Below are 15,579 nucleotides of genomic sequence, written 5' to 3'. Positions count from 1 at the left end.
CTAAAAGTATGAATGAAGTGTTTGCTCCTGCTTTTTGCTTGAATTAAATATTTATTTTTCACTACCTTTCTCAGCCCCAAAGAGTGGCCCACGAAACCTTCAGGTATACAATGCAACGTCACACAGTTTGACTGTAAAGTGGGATCCTGCCAGTGGTCGAGTACAGAGATACAAGATCATTTACCAGCCTATCAGTGGAGATGGCCCTGAACAGTCGGTAACTAATTTTGAATTACTGTAGTTATTATAAGGTAGTTCTACAAATTAATGTGTTAGAAGAATTTATTTACAAAGCACAACTACGTATTAATCACCTTTTAGGTGAAGACACATTTGTAGTAGGTAAGTATATATTCCTACCTTTTTCTTTCTCCCCTTTCAAATCTGAGATAGACATTCTCTAGGGAGCAAAAAAACCCATAACTTTAGATACAGCCCTTTAAAAAAAAACATATAGTCTATAGATATAACTAGAATATAGTTACAGTCTGTTGAGGAATAAATCATTCAGCACATAAGAATACAAGTTACAGATATGCAGGTACATAGTTACCTCAACAGTCAAGAATATGAACTACCGTGACTACTTCCATAGTACAGTGTTCGTCATGTTTTTTTTTTTATACTGTGATTTGTGTGTTATTAGAGGCACTTTGCCTTGGAACATACTGTGGGCAGTTGAGAATTGCATGGTATCCTTTCTTACCACGCTGGGGAGAGAATAACCCCCAAGAAGTCTTCGCTGCGAACATGAGTCCATGGGAAACATGTGCTAGGGAATAGTTTAAGGTTGAGTGTCTTTTAATATGATTGAGCAGCTGTAATGATAGGGAGAGCCAGTACTGTGTGATTAGCCAGCTTTCCCTGTATCATCAGCAAGAATTGTGATGAGTGCCCATGGTCCATGCAACACCACTTGGGAATGTTAATTCAGTCAGCCTGTTTATTAGAAACAAGCGCTACTTAAAAATGCCCTCTTCTGCAGTGGGAAGCTGTTGTGGTTACTGACACATGACTCAGAGTCTCAGATGAAAACCATACACATTTAGCTTGTTCCTGTAATCAGAGATCACCATGTTCAGAAGCGTATCTAGGAATGTTTTGGATACTTATGCACCCATTTCTACTTTCTTCTGAACAACATGCATTTCAGTTAAAGTAATTTTGTTGAATGAGTTGAATGAGTTTAGTTGAGAAATCATTAAAAGAATAAGAAGCAGCAGCAAGGTGAATTCATATTTTTGCTCGTACTGGAGTGAAAAAAAAGAATTATGGGCATTCTGTGGAAATTTGTGCAGTGACAAAGGATGGACTTAATTAATCTTAATGGACGTAATTATTCACAACTGGATAAAATCCAGGAGTGGCAGCTGGAGAAGACTCCATTTTTTGAGAAAAGCATGCTCTGTTCACAGCATATTAATGTCTGCAAATAATTCTCAGTCATAGGATAGTAATTACTTACTTTTTTGTCACTGTGATATTTTGATTAAACTGCTGTGGTTGGGTCCCTAGGACTGTCCCACTGAAATAGACAAAATGGAATTTCTAGAAGGTCTTTACTGCTCTTTAAGACTGTTCTGACATCTAATGGCCTTGGCATCAGGAGAGACCACCACAGATGGTTTGAAGACAACTCTCCAAAAACTGCACATCAAACTGTGGAGGCCATTGTGATCATTTAGGGACAGATTTTGAAAGGCAAATAGATATGAAACTATGGAGGCAGCCACAATAGGATGCTAAAAGCATTTATGGTTTGAATTGTGTTTTGGACACTTCAGTACAAATCAAAAGTTTCCTTGTAAATTAAAATTATTCTATGAAATATGAAGATGAGTAAGTTCCTGCTTGTTTTCACTTCATCAGCATAAGATCTTATGACAACATACACATATGAATTGAGTAGGCTTTGAAAATAAGCAGGTAGTCTTAAAAGTTAAAAAGATGCTCTAGAGTAAGTGCACTTTTCACACAATTAAAAACACAAAATCTCAAAATTCCCAGATGCCAGAGATCTGAATATTATTTGTAATGTACTGCAAATCTTTTCCTTGGTGGAGATTGTTGGAACAGGATTATATATACCCCCTCTGAGAACTGGAGCACCTGTCCTGTGAAGAAAGGCTAAGAAAGTTGGGGTTGTTAGCCCACAGATTAAAGTCTGTGGGGAGACCTTATAGCAGCCTTCCAGTATTTAATGGGAGCCTTCAGGAAAGCCGGGGACGGACTCTTCGTCAGGGAGTGTAAGACAATGGGTAATGGCTTTAAACTAAAAGAGTGTGGATTTAGATTAGGTGTAAGGAAGACATTTTTTACTCAGAGAGTGGTTAGAACTCTGGAACTGGTTGCCCAGAGAAGCTGTGGGTGTCCCATCCCTGGAAGTGTTTAAGGCCAGTTTGGCTGGGGCTTTGAGAAACTTGGCCTGGTGGAAGGTGTCCCTGCCCATGGTAAGGGGGTGGAATGAGATGATTTTTAAGGTCCCTTCCAACCCAAACCATTCTATGATTCTACATTAAGGAAAAATTGAAATGAAAGATGTATAATGATTTTAGACTCTTAAAAAGGATGTATTAGAAACAGAAGCATCGTGTTATAAACTGCATGAAATCAAGGATTGACAATGTCAGTAAAATGTTATATTAGAGATCTGCAGGGTATTGTTATGTATTCCATGCTTGCCTTCTACCTGAGAGTGGAGCATAATAAGGACACTTCACAGTCTGTCAAAATGAATAAAAGACTCTCATTGATTTCAATGTTATGTAGTCAGAGGCAATGTGGAGAAACAGCTCTGTTCTGGCACAGAACAGACAGTTGATATGTGATTGTGGTTACATGCAAGTTTGGAGGTCTTAAAGAATACTGGCTTTGTGTTGCTGGACTCTGTCTGAACTTTTAAAGATAAATATGAATATGTATGAAAATATGATTATTGTTCAATGCCTACTGTCAGCTTCCATCCCAAGAGGATTGCACCATATGATATACCATAGTGTTTTCCACTCAGCATCAAATGATTACGTTGTTCATTATTGCAGTAAGCATAAAAACAGCAGCATGAAAAGCACTTTAATCTTTTCCTTTTGTTTTACTGCAGACTATGGTAGGTGGGCGGCAGAACAGTGTAGTGATACAGAAGCTGCAGCCTGACACACCATACGCTATCACTGTGTCCTCAATGTATGCAGATGGTGAAGGGGGGCGAATGACAGGACGAGGCAGAACCAGTAAGTAACTTTTTGTGATCTTCTTGTTAGGTGTGAAACAAATTTGATGTATTGCTTTTCAGATTAGATGAGAAAATATTTCTGTGGTGAAATGCATCATGTCTATTTGTTATTTGTCCTTCGGTGGATTTCAAGTATCTAAACTAATTAAGATGGCCTATCAGTCTACTGCCTAAAGAGAAATCCTAGGCCACTAATTTTAGACTTCTGAAAGCTGAGAGAAACCCTAATGCTACCATTGAACTTCTTCCTCACTTTAATCTGTTTAATTGTCTCCTTATGTCACAATTTAACAAAAACCTTCAAGCATCTGAAGGCATATGACTCTCACATGTGTGCTGTTAGGTGTAAGTTTACTATTTTCTTGTGAGCACCTTCCATTTGGAGGCTGGCCTTTACAGAATGCAATTGGAGACTGTACTATTTTATGTTAATAATACTGTTTTGGTCCTTCTGTGGAAAGCACTGAGTGATTTGCTACCAGAGGCACTTCAGGCATAAAAACCAATTCCCTATTTTTTCAATTACTTAATTAATTGCATATTTAAATTATCTATTTATTAATAGATTTATTAATTAATTTGTACTTTATTTTTGAACCTGCTTTGGAAGGTCAAACATAGCAATGTGCTTGGAGACAAGTGAGGAAAACAATCCTAATGAACTCATGCTATAATTCTGAAATAATGTCCAGAAAGAAACTTTTTTTACTGTATTTAGCGTTCTTTATGCTGTTGGGTGGGTCTGTTGTGTTCTGGCTGATGAATACAAGTAACATTTAACACGAACTATTCAACCTGCTTTTAAAAACCTTCCTAATAATACATTGCATGAGCGTGATCTGATAGCACAGGGTGAGAGAATGTGGCCCCACATTTCTGACAGCTCATTGATCTGTTTCAGAACCTCTCACTACTGTGAAGAATGTGCTAGTTTATGACCCAACCACCAGTACTCTGAATGTTCGATGGGATCATGCAGAAGGAAATCCTCGCCAGTACAAAGTGTTTTATGGGCCTACAGCTGGAGGTGCAGAAGAAATGGTAAACCCTTCTGTGGATCTCACTAACTGTCTTAAATAAATTGCAGCCCATGGTGGTAGTGAGAGGAATCCTGTGGACTGAAGTGTGTCTTGTTTGTCAACACACTGGCATTTTCTTTTTGTATCTACCCTGAAGCAAATGCAGAATACCCCCATGAAAGTCAGTTATTCTCATTTGTAATACTGATATTTGATTTTATGTATTTGACCTTAACATGGAGATTTAATACCACACACATTATTTGTTTGTTTATTCTTAGGGCAGTATGTGTGAGCATAAAGCTGATTTCAGGGTGTACAAAAGGCTGTAAAGTCAGACCTTATTTCTACCCATTTTTACTACTAAGAAGTCATGTGGCAGTAGTCAGTCATTTGGGATGATATTTTTGAAAGCAGAAAAATCCACATGGGTGGATTCTAATCTTCTAAAATTACTTAATTACTAATGAGCTAAAACAATCTTGAAAATAGGATTTGATCACACTTGTTGCAGGTTGGGAAAATATTATTCTTTCCCACTTGTGTTTCATTTTCCACATCTGCACAAGTTGATGTGCCAGTGAAATAAGGAGGACATGAATTACTCTTATTTCAACAGCATGCACAGAGCTACTGAAAAAAAGTATTCCTAAATGCCATGGAATTTTACTTACAACATGAGGTGCTCATTACTTCTTGTCATTATCATGTTGTAGTGTTATGTAATGCTGATTTTGAAAGTGACTTAATGACTCTTGAACTGCTAAATAATACTCATTAAAAAGATCACTGTAGATTCTTTTTACTGATAATAGTAGAACAGGATCAAAAGTGAAAGTCAGCTATAAGCGGTTGTACAGGAGAGCATAGGACTTAATGACCATTGTCCAAGACAGAATCTTCCTGAAGGCCAATTCTAGAAGGTAATGTGAACTCTATTACCTCAAATGTCAACAACTTTCTTCTGTCATAAAGATTTTATCACACCCAGTCTACAAATGAGATATGGTGGAGGTGGTGATTTTTAAAGGAGGGGAAATTGCAATCTACTATTCTGGATTGTGAGGTTACTGCTATATTCAGCGATAAAAATATATATATAATTTGAAAATCTCTTGGGTTAAATCAGATCTAGGTTGATGTTAATAGGCCTGCCTATGTTAATTGCAGTATATGTTCCCTTGTGGGCTAGTAATCATGCATAGAATAATCTAAAATAAATATCAGCAGTAATGGAGATACAAAAAGCTGAACTTTTTGCATTTTCATGTAAATGTTATGCCTCTGTATTTCTTTTTAAATTTGTAGACCACAGTACCCGGCAATACAAACTATGTCGTCCTGAGAACTCTTGAACCCAACACACCTTACACTGTAACTGTGGTTCCAGTTTTTCCAGAAGGGGATGGTGGACGTACGTCTGACACTGGAAGAACTTGTAAGTAAAACAGTCCTTTTAAATTAAATATTGGGATTTTTGTTTAGTGACTCAAATCATTAGAAATTGAAGACTTCTAATTAATTTGTATCAATTATAGATTTTTTTCCCAAGCTAAAACTTTGTTTACCTGCATGTTTATGGTTGTAGCTCTGTAACTTATTCTTTTTCATTGGAGACTTTCAGTTCATTTATCTCAGGCAAGTTAAACTCTTATGTTGTGAAGCTAACTTATTGTTTACTTACACACAACAGTAAAATTTCAATTCTAGTGCCAGTAGCTGCCCTGCTGCCTGGCAGGGATGCTTTTAAAGATTAATAACTAAGATTCTTAGCTTCATAGAAGGGTAAATAAATAATGTTAGGGTAACACAAATCATGTGTTTATCTTCGTCTGCTGTATTTCTCAGCTTATTTTGAGCACTGTTGAAAATTCAAGTAGAACTAGAACTTATGTAAGCAGCTTTGTAAACTTAATTTTAATTATCCTTGACCTAGTGGAGAGAGGAACACCAAGAAACATTCAAGTTTACAATCCCACACCAAACAGCATGAATGTCCGTTGGGAACCTGCTCCAGGTCCAGTACAGCAATACAGAATTAATTACTCTTCACTATCTGGCCCAAGGCCATCAGAATCTGTAAGTAATTTAGTTTTTATACTATTCCTTAAAAGTGTGTGGAGGATATTGCTTCCTTCAATGAGTGTAGAACAATAACAATAAACATAGGCCAACTGTCCGCCTAGGATTGTCCCTCCTGAAAATACTGTGCCTATAGAAATTAAGTATATTGTAAACAAAAGCTTAATTTGGTGAAATGAAAAAAAAAAAAGAAAGAGATAAGACTGTCACACTTAAAGCTGATTAATGAGTATCCTTTATTTTACTGCAGGTAAAGATGAGTTAAAATCTTTATTTTATAAAGTCAGAAGGAAACAATATTTATTAGGAAATGTTTAAATACGAAACCAGATGCCAACTTTATATGATATTACTACTGAATCATCTCTTTACCCCAAATCATTAGTGCTTAAATAGGACTGGGTGAGCAGTGAAGTCTGCATAGGGGTAAAAATTTGCCCTCCAGATGTGAAGTAAGAGTTATTGGATTGGTGTAGAAATGGGTGCAGTTTTAGATATAGGCCTGTGAATATACTCACATAAAATGTGCACCCATATTGTACATAAATATGTTTTTGTGTAAGGAAGAATAAGAATTTTTAACGAGTCATTTGTATCTGTAAAGTGTAACTGCATAGTACTTTACGCATGAGCAGGAACCTGTCAATTAGAAAATGACCTTTACATGTCAGGAAACCATGATAGAATTTGCATTTTTTGGTTTTGGTTCCTGAATTTTCTTTTTTTTTTTTTTTCCTTCTTTCCTTTTTTTCTTTTTTCTGAACAAATTTAATGTAAAGTATAAGGTAAAACAAAAACATAACAGAACAAGCTCTCCATTTGCATTTGCATAATGCTCCTTATGTATTTATCTTTTTTTTTTAGTAGCACCTGCTGTTGAATTGTTATCAATGTTATTTGGTTATTTTAAACTTGTGTTATTTTTCTTGAAAAATACACATCATGGTCATGTTCCCAATTCTTCTATACGTCATTCAAATTGTTATTCTAAAAAGATATGGTATAAATTGAAGATTTTTTTATGTAGGTGTATTTTCTTTCTGTTTTAGATTGTGGTACCAGGCAACACTCGTGATGTGATGCTGGAGCGCTTGACTCCTGACACTGCTTACTCGATAAACGTTATAGCTCTGTATGCGGATGGAGAAGGAAATCCAAGTCAAGCGCAGGGAAGAACATGTAAGAGGCAGTACTTGTTTTGTGAAATCTATGTCAAGACTGGTGTGTGAGGAATCTATAAAATTGGTTACAATCAAAAATAGTGTAAGCCATTCAGTGCAACTCAAAGGTCAAAATGTCTGAATTATGGCTGAAGCAGTTGTAGGCCTCCATTGAAGGGAGCTGTTGCTATATTGCGTGGCAGCTGGAGTACATGCATAATCACCAAACTCGTTTTCACTAGTGAAATAAGTCTAATTTGAATTTATATGTTTAAAAAAGAGCATAAAAATGTTCTTTAAAATGTGTTGAAAGACAAATATCAATTTCTCTTTCTGAAAACAAATAGCACATAAAGATGGCTAGAATTTGTTGTGAACAGAAAAAAAAGTACTTCCTGTTCTGTGTCGTGCTTAATAATTATACAGCAACCTTCTAAAAGTTAATTTGTTTTGCTGAAGAGGCCTAAACACTAAAACCTGTCTTACAACTTAGCTTGCAGAAATGAAGTGTAAAGGAACTTCCTATGGCATTCATAGGCCAGCACTCTTTTGCTGTTTCTATGCTTTCTCTATTAAATCCCCATATACATCTAAAACTTGTAGATGTGTTAAGCTGTAGGTGTACTTATGCAGCATTCTGTATTTTTTTTCTTTAGTGCCTCGCAGTGGTCCAAGAAATGTGAGAGTGTTTGATGAGACCACAAACAGCCTTTCTGTACAATGGGACCATGCTGATGGGCCAGTCCAGCAGTACAGAATCATTTATTCACCCACTGTGGGAGATCCTATTGATGAATATGTAAGTTCTGTAATTCTTTAATACGCACCAAGATGTTTTTGGTTGATTGCTTAGGCTACAGAAAAATGAAGATACCCGTTTTACTTTGTAATGCACTTTGGGTGTTTTGTGGGTTCTTTGGTCATTGTTAATTCTGAGAAGCCATGTTTTGTAGAAAACATTTTTTTCCCACAAAATTGCAGAACATGTACAGTTTAATGAACCAAATTCTGTGTAAAATAATGTTAAAGATGTGAGTCAAATCATTAATCAGAAGATTCTGAGCAGAGCCTGTTTCCTGACATTTAGTTAAAAAATTGTGCTACAATGAATAGCCATCCATTACTTCATACTCCATTCATTATGCAGTCAGTGTGCTAACATACAGAATAAACATGTCTGCTTTTCATAGATTGAAGAGAGTTGCCAGAGCTTAATCAGAAAGCAATGGTAAATTTCATTCAGCATCTAACTTGTATTTGTAAGGTTCAGTATGAGTTGTGTTTGTGTTTAATTTCCTGTAGCTTAATGATAGCACAAGTTAATCTGATGTTTATAAAATTATCTGAGTGTTTAGAGCAAAGCCAAATTCAGATCCTATAGAGGGCAATGGTGGAATTTCTGCTGACTGCCACTAGCCAAAATGTAACATGTAGAGCACTATCTGAATGCTGTAACTGCTTATATATTATTGTACAGGGCATGCTGAAAATTCACAGGTTGAAAAATTCCTACTGGACCTGTTATTTAGGACACAACTAATTTTGAACACACATATCTTCTCTGCAGAAAACATTGGAAATTTCATAAAAATAGCAAGTCTGAAACAACTGAATTCTTTTATCAAGTAATAATGGAAAATGTTGACTGGGACATACTTTTGAGATATCTCAAGTTAATTTCTGTAGTTTCAATGCTTTATAGCCCTTTTATGAAGCAGAGTCACTTTTTGGATTATGCCTACCTGTTGATTAGAAGGAAGCAATAGTGCACATCTGCACCAAGAAGTTGAGAAGATTAAGGGTTGCATGACTAGGCAAGTTTTTTCATATCAAAATATTCAGAGCTTCTTTCTCAGAACAACGTGTTTGTGCTGAAGCAGTGATAGCCTGACATGAGGATAATGAAGAGATAGAAAGGAAACTGACAAGTAGTGCGAATGGCTTTGTTTTCCCTCCTTGTTTTAGGAGCTTTATATTCTCTTTTTCTGTCTCCAAACACATCCTCGTGACTTTTTCCTTTCTATAAGGGAGCAGTACTGAAATACTGAAATCTGGGGGAGAAAATGCAGCATCTCAGTCTGACTGTAGAATCACAGAATCATTTAGGTTGGAAAAGATCTTCAAGATATAAGTCCAACATCAACCTAACCTGCTGAGTCCCATCACTAAACTATGTCCCTTTTGAGGGTAGGGACTGAAGAGTCAATTTGATTTATCTTTTTATGTAGGCTTTGTAACAGTGCTTTATATTTTAAAATAATGAGTACTAAGAATTGTTCCTAGGCTATAACCCTTAAAATATCCTGAATGACGATCTACAGTGGACATAAAAAACTGTGTCAAAACAAATTTTTAGTTCTACTTATTGTTTTTGTTGATCGGTTACAGTACTGGGAGTTTGTTCACCTCTGTTTCTTTTATATGTTCTAGACCACAGTTCCTGGGATAAGGAATAATGTAATACTCCAACCACTGCAATCAGATACACCATATAAAATAACTGTTGTGGCTGTGTATGAAGATGGTGATGGTGGACAGCTGACTGGAAATGGAAGAACTGGTAATTTATTTTAATATTCATATAGTTTTTAAAGTCTAGGATATATATTCCTTGAGCAGTCCAACGTTGTTAAGGTCTCATTATGTTAATGATGTCTGTTGCATGGTTATTTCCCTACAGAGTCACAATATAAGTTTCTAGAGTTGAAAAAACATCCACTAGTCTAATTAACTATTGTGTTTTTCTTTCTTTTCAGTTGGCCTGCTTCCACCTCAAAATATGTATATAACTGATGAATGGTATACACGATTCAGAGTTTCCTGGGATCCTTCACCATCCCCCGTTCTTGGCTATAAAATTGTATATAAACCCATGGGTAAGAAAGCTTGTTAATTCTGAGTACAGCACTTTCAAAATAGTGAGTAGCTAATGCAAGATCAGAATAAAAGTCATATGTATCATGAAATATTTGTGCTAAAGGATTTATTTCTTTCCTTTTTTAACTCATTTGATGAAAGCTTGTCTTATTATCATTATTTTACAAGAAGAACTACCAAATACAGTGTTTCATACAGAGACTGAATTTTATTGACATTTAATACACAATCTAACCAGTAACTAGATAAAAGCTTGGTTTTCCTGTCTTTCATACTTTTTGTCCTCCTGAGGATATGAACTGGGGTATATGAAATGAGTATTGGACAGATATTTAGGTACTGAGATCCTTTTTAACCTTTGTTTTATATGACAATGAAACAATATACATATCTTTCTACAAATTAAACATGTGTATTGCACAATAGCTTGTAAACCATGCTTATGTTCTGTTTGCAACAGTCTAATATGTTAAAATTAGGTGATTTAAGAAATTAGTGTTTTGTTTTATAAAATAAGATTAACACTTAATGACACATTAAAGAAGGCAGTTAATTCTGTAGCTCAATCATGAATCTTTCTCTCTCTGTATTTTCTTGATAATTCCTTTCAATTAAAGGTTCAAATGATCCCATGGAGGTTTTTGTGGGAGAAGTGACTTCATACACCTTGCATAATCTGTCTCCCAGTACCACTTATGATGTGAATGTTTATGCCCAATATGACTCTGGAATGAGCATACCGTTGACAGATCAAGGCACTACATGTAAGTCAATAGAATTTTGTTGTAGTCATGTTAGGTACACATGCTGATCTGAGATAATGTTGATTAAGACAGTATTTTTAAGGCTGGGTGTTAGATGGTCTGAGTATCCTCTCATAGAGAATACTTGTCACCCATCCATGATGTAGTTTTTAGAAACATTAACCTTCAGAACAATAATGGAAATATAGTTTAAAGTAATGACTTGATGGTATAAAATTTTCTAGTCTGCTTCCTAAAATTGTATTTATCAATTTTATTTAGCAATTTTAATTTTAGTTGGGGTCAATCTATAATGCTATAGAATTTAACCATGCTAAGAAGGTCTAGGCTTTTTGCTACTCTGTCTTTTTCTCATGGGAATGTCCAGGCATTGAAACTTCACCTTTTCGGAAGGAGATGATTTTGCTGATGGCCTCCATTAAGAAGCTTCTTAAAATTTCTTCAGTTAAGATGACTCAATCATCCTGAATTTTGTTTACTCAGTACATGCTTTTCATACTGCCATATATATGAGTCAGTTTCCAATTTTTAGAAGTTTCTTATTTTGTAAAGAGCTCCACTTACTTCATGTGAAAATGGATAAAATAAGCTGTTACCCAACATGAGAAAGGTATCAGACTTTGGGCTTTTGTAAATAGCTAGGCTGGGATCTATGGGGCATAAGAAAAAATGAAGAGACTTGACTAGAACTGCTCTTTTCTTCTATAACTCTTTTAAAAAATCAGGTTCTGCTAATGTAAATTTAATTGTGATGTAGTTCTTTCAACATCTATTACGTACTGCTTTCCAGAGAGCAATTTTTCTCTTTCTCTGTTCACAGTATATTTAAATGTCACTGACCTAACAACTTACAAAGTGGGTTGGGATTCTTTCTGTATCCGATGGTCAGCTCACCGGTCAGCAACTTCTTACAGACTAAAGCTGAACCCAGCCGATGGTAAATGCATTTGATTTTTTGCATTTTATGGAAACATAACTGTCTTGTTTCAGTGACAGAACCACTTATTTGGTACGGTGGAAAGCCTCCACCAGAAGTCATGCTGCATTCGATTGAGCTTTAAAGATCTGAACCATCTGTGGTGGTGAAAAATTTGCAAAGAGGAAGTACTGCTTATTATAAAATTAACTTTCAGTAGTGGGAATTTGCTAGTTACCAGGCTTTTTTACATGCACACTGGAATGTAGTTACTCTCCTGTATGTGCCAGGCATCATAGTCACTGAATAATCTTGGTCTAGAAAGGCTTTTTCAGGATAAGAATAAGATTGCTGTCCAGTCTATTCCATCCTCCTCTCAAGTATCTAATTTCTAAATTTATTTACACACATATTAAAGGGAAATACCGGATTCTAATTTTCTTTCAATTGGGCTTTGTTTTTACAGGATCCAGAGGACAGGAAATTACAGTCCGTGGATCAGAAACAAGCCATTGTTTTACTGGACTCTCACCAGACACAGAATACAATGCTACCATCTTTGTTCAGACCCCTAACCTTGAGGGACCTCCAGTCTCTCTGAGGGAGCATACAGGTAGGTAATAGACACTGTGAACTGTAAGTTTTGAGTATAGAACTTGTTTCAGTGGTAGAACTTGTCTTGTTTCTAAATGGCTTTCAATACCTCTTTTAAGTTACCTTTCCTCTTTCTGCCAGTGTAATGTTAATTGGAGTTTGAGAGAAAGAGAAATTCTTATGCTCTTCTTCAAAGCAAGTATTTCCTAGCACTTGGATGAAAAAGTGGGTCATCAGAGTGCAATGTTATTCAGCTCATGCAAAGCTTTTCCTCTGTCATAAATGAAATGATGCAGCTTTTTAACATCAACTATAATCTCATTAACTTTGTAGCACTAGAAAATTTTTCTTGGTAATTATGCATTGCTTGGGTTAGTGACAAAAGATTTGAATATTTCTGTGGTAGTGTAGTACATAATCTAGAGTTTTCCTTATATTAAATAATTTATATTGAGCCAGAATATGTTTGTTTTATTTCAGTTTTCAAACCTACAGAGGCACCAACTCCACCGCCTACACCTCCTCCACCTCCCACAATCCCTCCAGCTCGGGATGGTATGTTTACTTGTAGATTTATTCAGTATTTTTACATGGTTGCTTTACTGCCTCAGGGTTTTATTCTATTTTTTATAAGTTTAAATATATTTAAAACTAGCATGGTATTCCAGTGTCTGACGATTGAGACCAATTTCCTAATTGCATACATTTGCTGATGAGCTTTACTGCAATCTGAAATTTCCTGGTTTAAAACAGCAAGATGCATACCTTTGGGGAAAAAAATATCAAGATATTCTGTAGCTCTGTAGCAAATCTGTGAGCCCACCCCTCAACAGACAATTTGATTTTTATGGTAGCTGCTCAGAAAAAATGTCATTTAAGACACTTGCATTTGATTCTTGAACTCTTCTTCACTTCTTGTACCTTCCTTTGAGAATTTTTAATGTTTTCATGCTGAGCATCAGCCTCGTGCCAGGTTGACTGTGTGGTAGTAGAAGTTTGCTGAATATTTGTCATTTTTGAATATTAAATTTTTGAAATAATGCTCTTTATTTCACTGTGCTATGAATGGTATGTTTCAATTATTCTTTTTCTTGGTCTTTCAGTATGCAGAGGTGCCAAAGCAGACATAGTATTTCTGACTGATGCTTCCTGGAGTATTGGTGATGACAACTTCAATAAAGTAGTAAAATTTGTTTTTAATACAGTAGGAGCCTTCGACTTGATTAATCCTGCTGGAATACAGGTAGGTTTGTTTTTTCCATTGGGTAAATTTTAGAAGGAAACTGAAGCTGATGCTGGATTACTAAAGTTAAATTTGATTTTTCCTTTCTTACAGATTGCTGTCAGTTTTCTTTTGTATTTGATAGTTCAATGTGTGTATGGCTGTGCCTTCATTAATTACATTAATAACATTCAGTAATTATATTCAGTGATTATATTCAGTGATATATATACTATATGTACTTAAGGTAAGAGAGTACACCAACTTTTATATGTCCAAATTTGTTGACATTCTGTCACTAGGTACTTTTTGGTATCTCCAAAAAAAATGGATGGGATTTTGTAGAAAGTTTATACCTGCTTGGAAGCAGAGAGTACGTACTATATTAACTGCACCATAGTAAACATTTAATCATACTTATTTAAGATCATATCCCATTTTGTACACAAAGGAAATTGAAAGTGTTGTGTGTACATTGCTATGATGATATCCATGTATGTAAATATGTATGAGGGTACATAATCATACATATACGAAAAATATTTTTCAATTAATGTTTACCATAATGCACATTTCAATTGAGTGAGTTTGAACGTGGAGATATGTGACTGAACATTGTGATATATTCCCTTTCAGGTTTCATTTGTGCAGTACAGTGACGAAGCAAAATCTGAGTTTAAACTGAATACATTTGATGACAAGGCCCAAGCCCTGGGAGCTCTTCAAAATATTCAGTACAGAGGAGGAAACACACGGACAGGTAATTCTGAACAGTGATTATATTTCTTAAAGATAAATTGGTTTTGGAAACTGCCTCATTATCATAATATTTCATGGTTGAAGGATTAAGTTTTTATGCTTTTCTGTTTTGGTTGTGTGGCTGTCACTCTGTCGATGTAAAGTAAGGAATTTCTTCTCCTGCAGATAATATGACTGACTCATTCATTATGCACTTTGCAGGCAAAGCACTAACATTTATCAAAGAAAAGGTTTTGACTTGGGAGAGTGGCATGAGGCGAGGTGTTCCCAAGGTACTTGTTGTTGTCACAGATGGTCGATCACAGGATGAAGTGAGGAAAGCAGCAACAGTCATACAGCACTCTGGTAAGCAATTCACAGTACCTAGCTATTTCATTTCCTTAGTGTGTTAAGCAATACAATTTATAAGCAGTGCTTCAATTGTTTGTGAATTCTTTACTCATCATTTATGGACTCAGAAATGTATTGTGAGTGGTTGGATTCACTTAAAAGTATTTAAAGAATTTAGACTTTTTGGGCCAGACTTACTTTTTCTTTCTCTATACTTCCCTCTGTGGAAGCATATGGCTTCCCAGGGCTTTCAAGGAATACCTTATGCATATTGTTTCACAGAACTGACTTTTGGTTACTTCTCCTTGCTGTGTGGACCCCTGGCATCGTTGTGAAGTGCGCTCCATTCCGGTGCCTTTGATGTGCTGGGCCTGACTTTTTGACTTTTTTCATGTTTTATTTGGCATAGACTACAGGAGCTCCACTGAAAGGAGGTGCTCTTGCTGGAGCTGGGTCTGAACTGACTTCTCCATTGTCTTTTGAGCTGAGAAACATTGCACTCCCTCTTTAGATTGCTGAGTGTGACTTATGTGTGTACTAAGCATTTATTCCTTTCCCTGCTCTCAGTAGCCTTTCCTGAGATTTCCCCAGCAGTCTTGCATTTCATTGCATGAACCACCTGGA

General features: G+C 35.9%; 1 protein-coding gene across 8 annotated transcripts in view; it reads left to right on the top strand.

Annotated features, from left to right (window-relative positions):
* The window catches only part of COL12A1 (collagen type XII alpha 1 chain), a 97,049-nt gene that overhangs the window by 49,877 nt on the left and 31,593 nt on the right, over positions 1–15,579 (top strand). For all 8 annotated transcript variants that reach the window (XM_083832511.1, XM_083832506.1, XM_083832510.1 and 5 more), the window contains 16 exons: positions 75–217; positions 3,101–3,230; positions 4,134–4,273; positions 5,560–5,689; positions 6,188–6,330; positions 7,383–7,512; positions 8,150–8,292; positions 9,924–10,053; positions 10,250–10,369; positions 10,988–11,134; positions 11,955–12,071; positions 12,517–12,663; positions 13,125–13,199; positions 13,748–13,887; positions 14,503–14,626; positions 14,827–14,970. In XM_083832511.1, the coding sequence (XP_083688637.1) occupies positions 75–217; positions 3,101–3,230; positions 4,134–4,273; positions 5,560–5,689; positions 6,188–6,330; positions 7,383–7,512; positions 8,150–8,292; positions 9,924–10,053; positions 10,250–10,369; positions 10,988–11,134; positions 11,955–12,071; positions 12,517–12,663; positions 13,125–13,199; positions 13,748–13,887; positions 14,503–14,626; positions 14,827–14,970 (2,103 nt within the window). The remainder of the gene's footprint in view (positions 1–74; positions 218–3,100; positions 3,231–4,133; positions 4,274–5,559; positions 5,690–6,187; positions 6,331–7,382; positions 7,513–8,149; positions 8,293–9,923; positions 10,054–10,249; positions 10,370–10,987; positions 11,135–11,954; positions 12,072–12,516; positions 12,664–13,124; positions 13,200–13,747; positions 13,888–14,502; positions 14,627–14,826; positions 14,971–15,579) is intronic.

The sequence above is a fragment of the Anser anser genome (assembly GCF_964211835.1).
Source record: "Anser anser genome assembly, chromosome: 3".
Taxonomy (NCBI): Eukaryota; Metazoa; Chordata; class Aves; order Anseriformes; family Anatidae; genus Anser; species Anser anser.
Note: the sequence above shows the minus strand (reverse complement) of the source record. Positions and strands in the feature narration are given on the sequence as shown.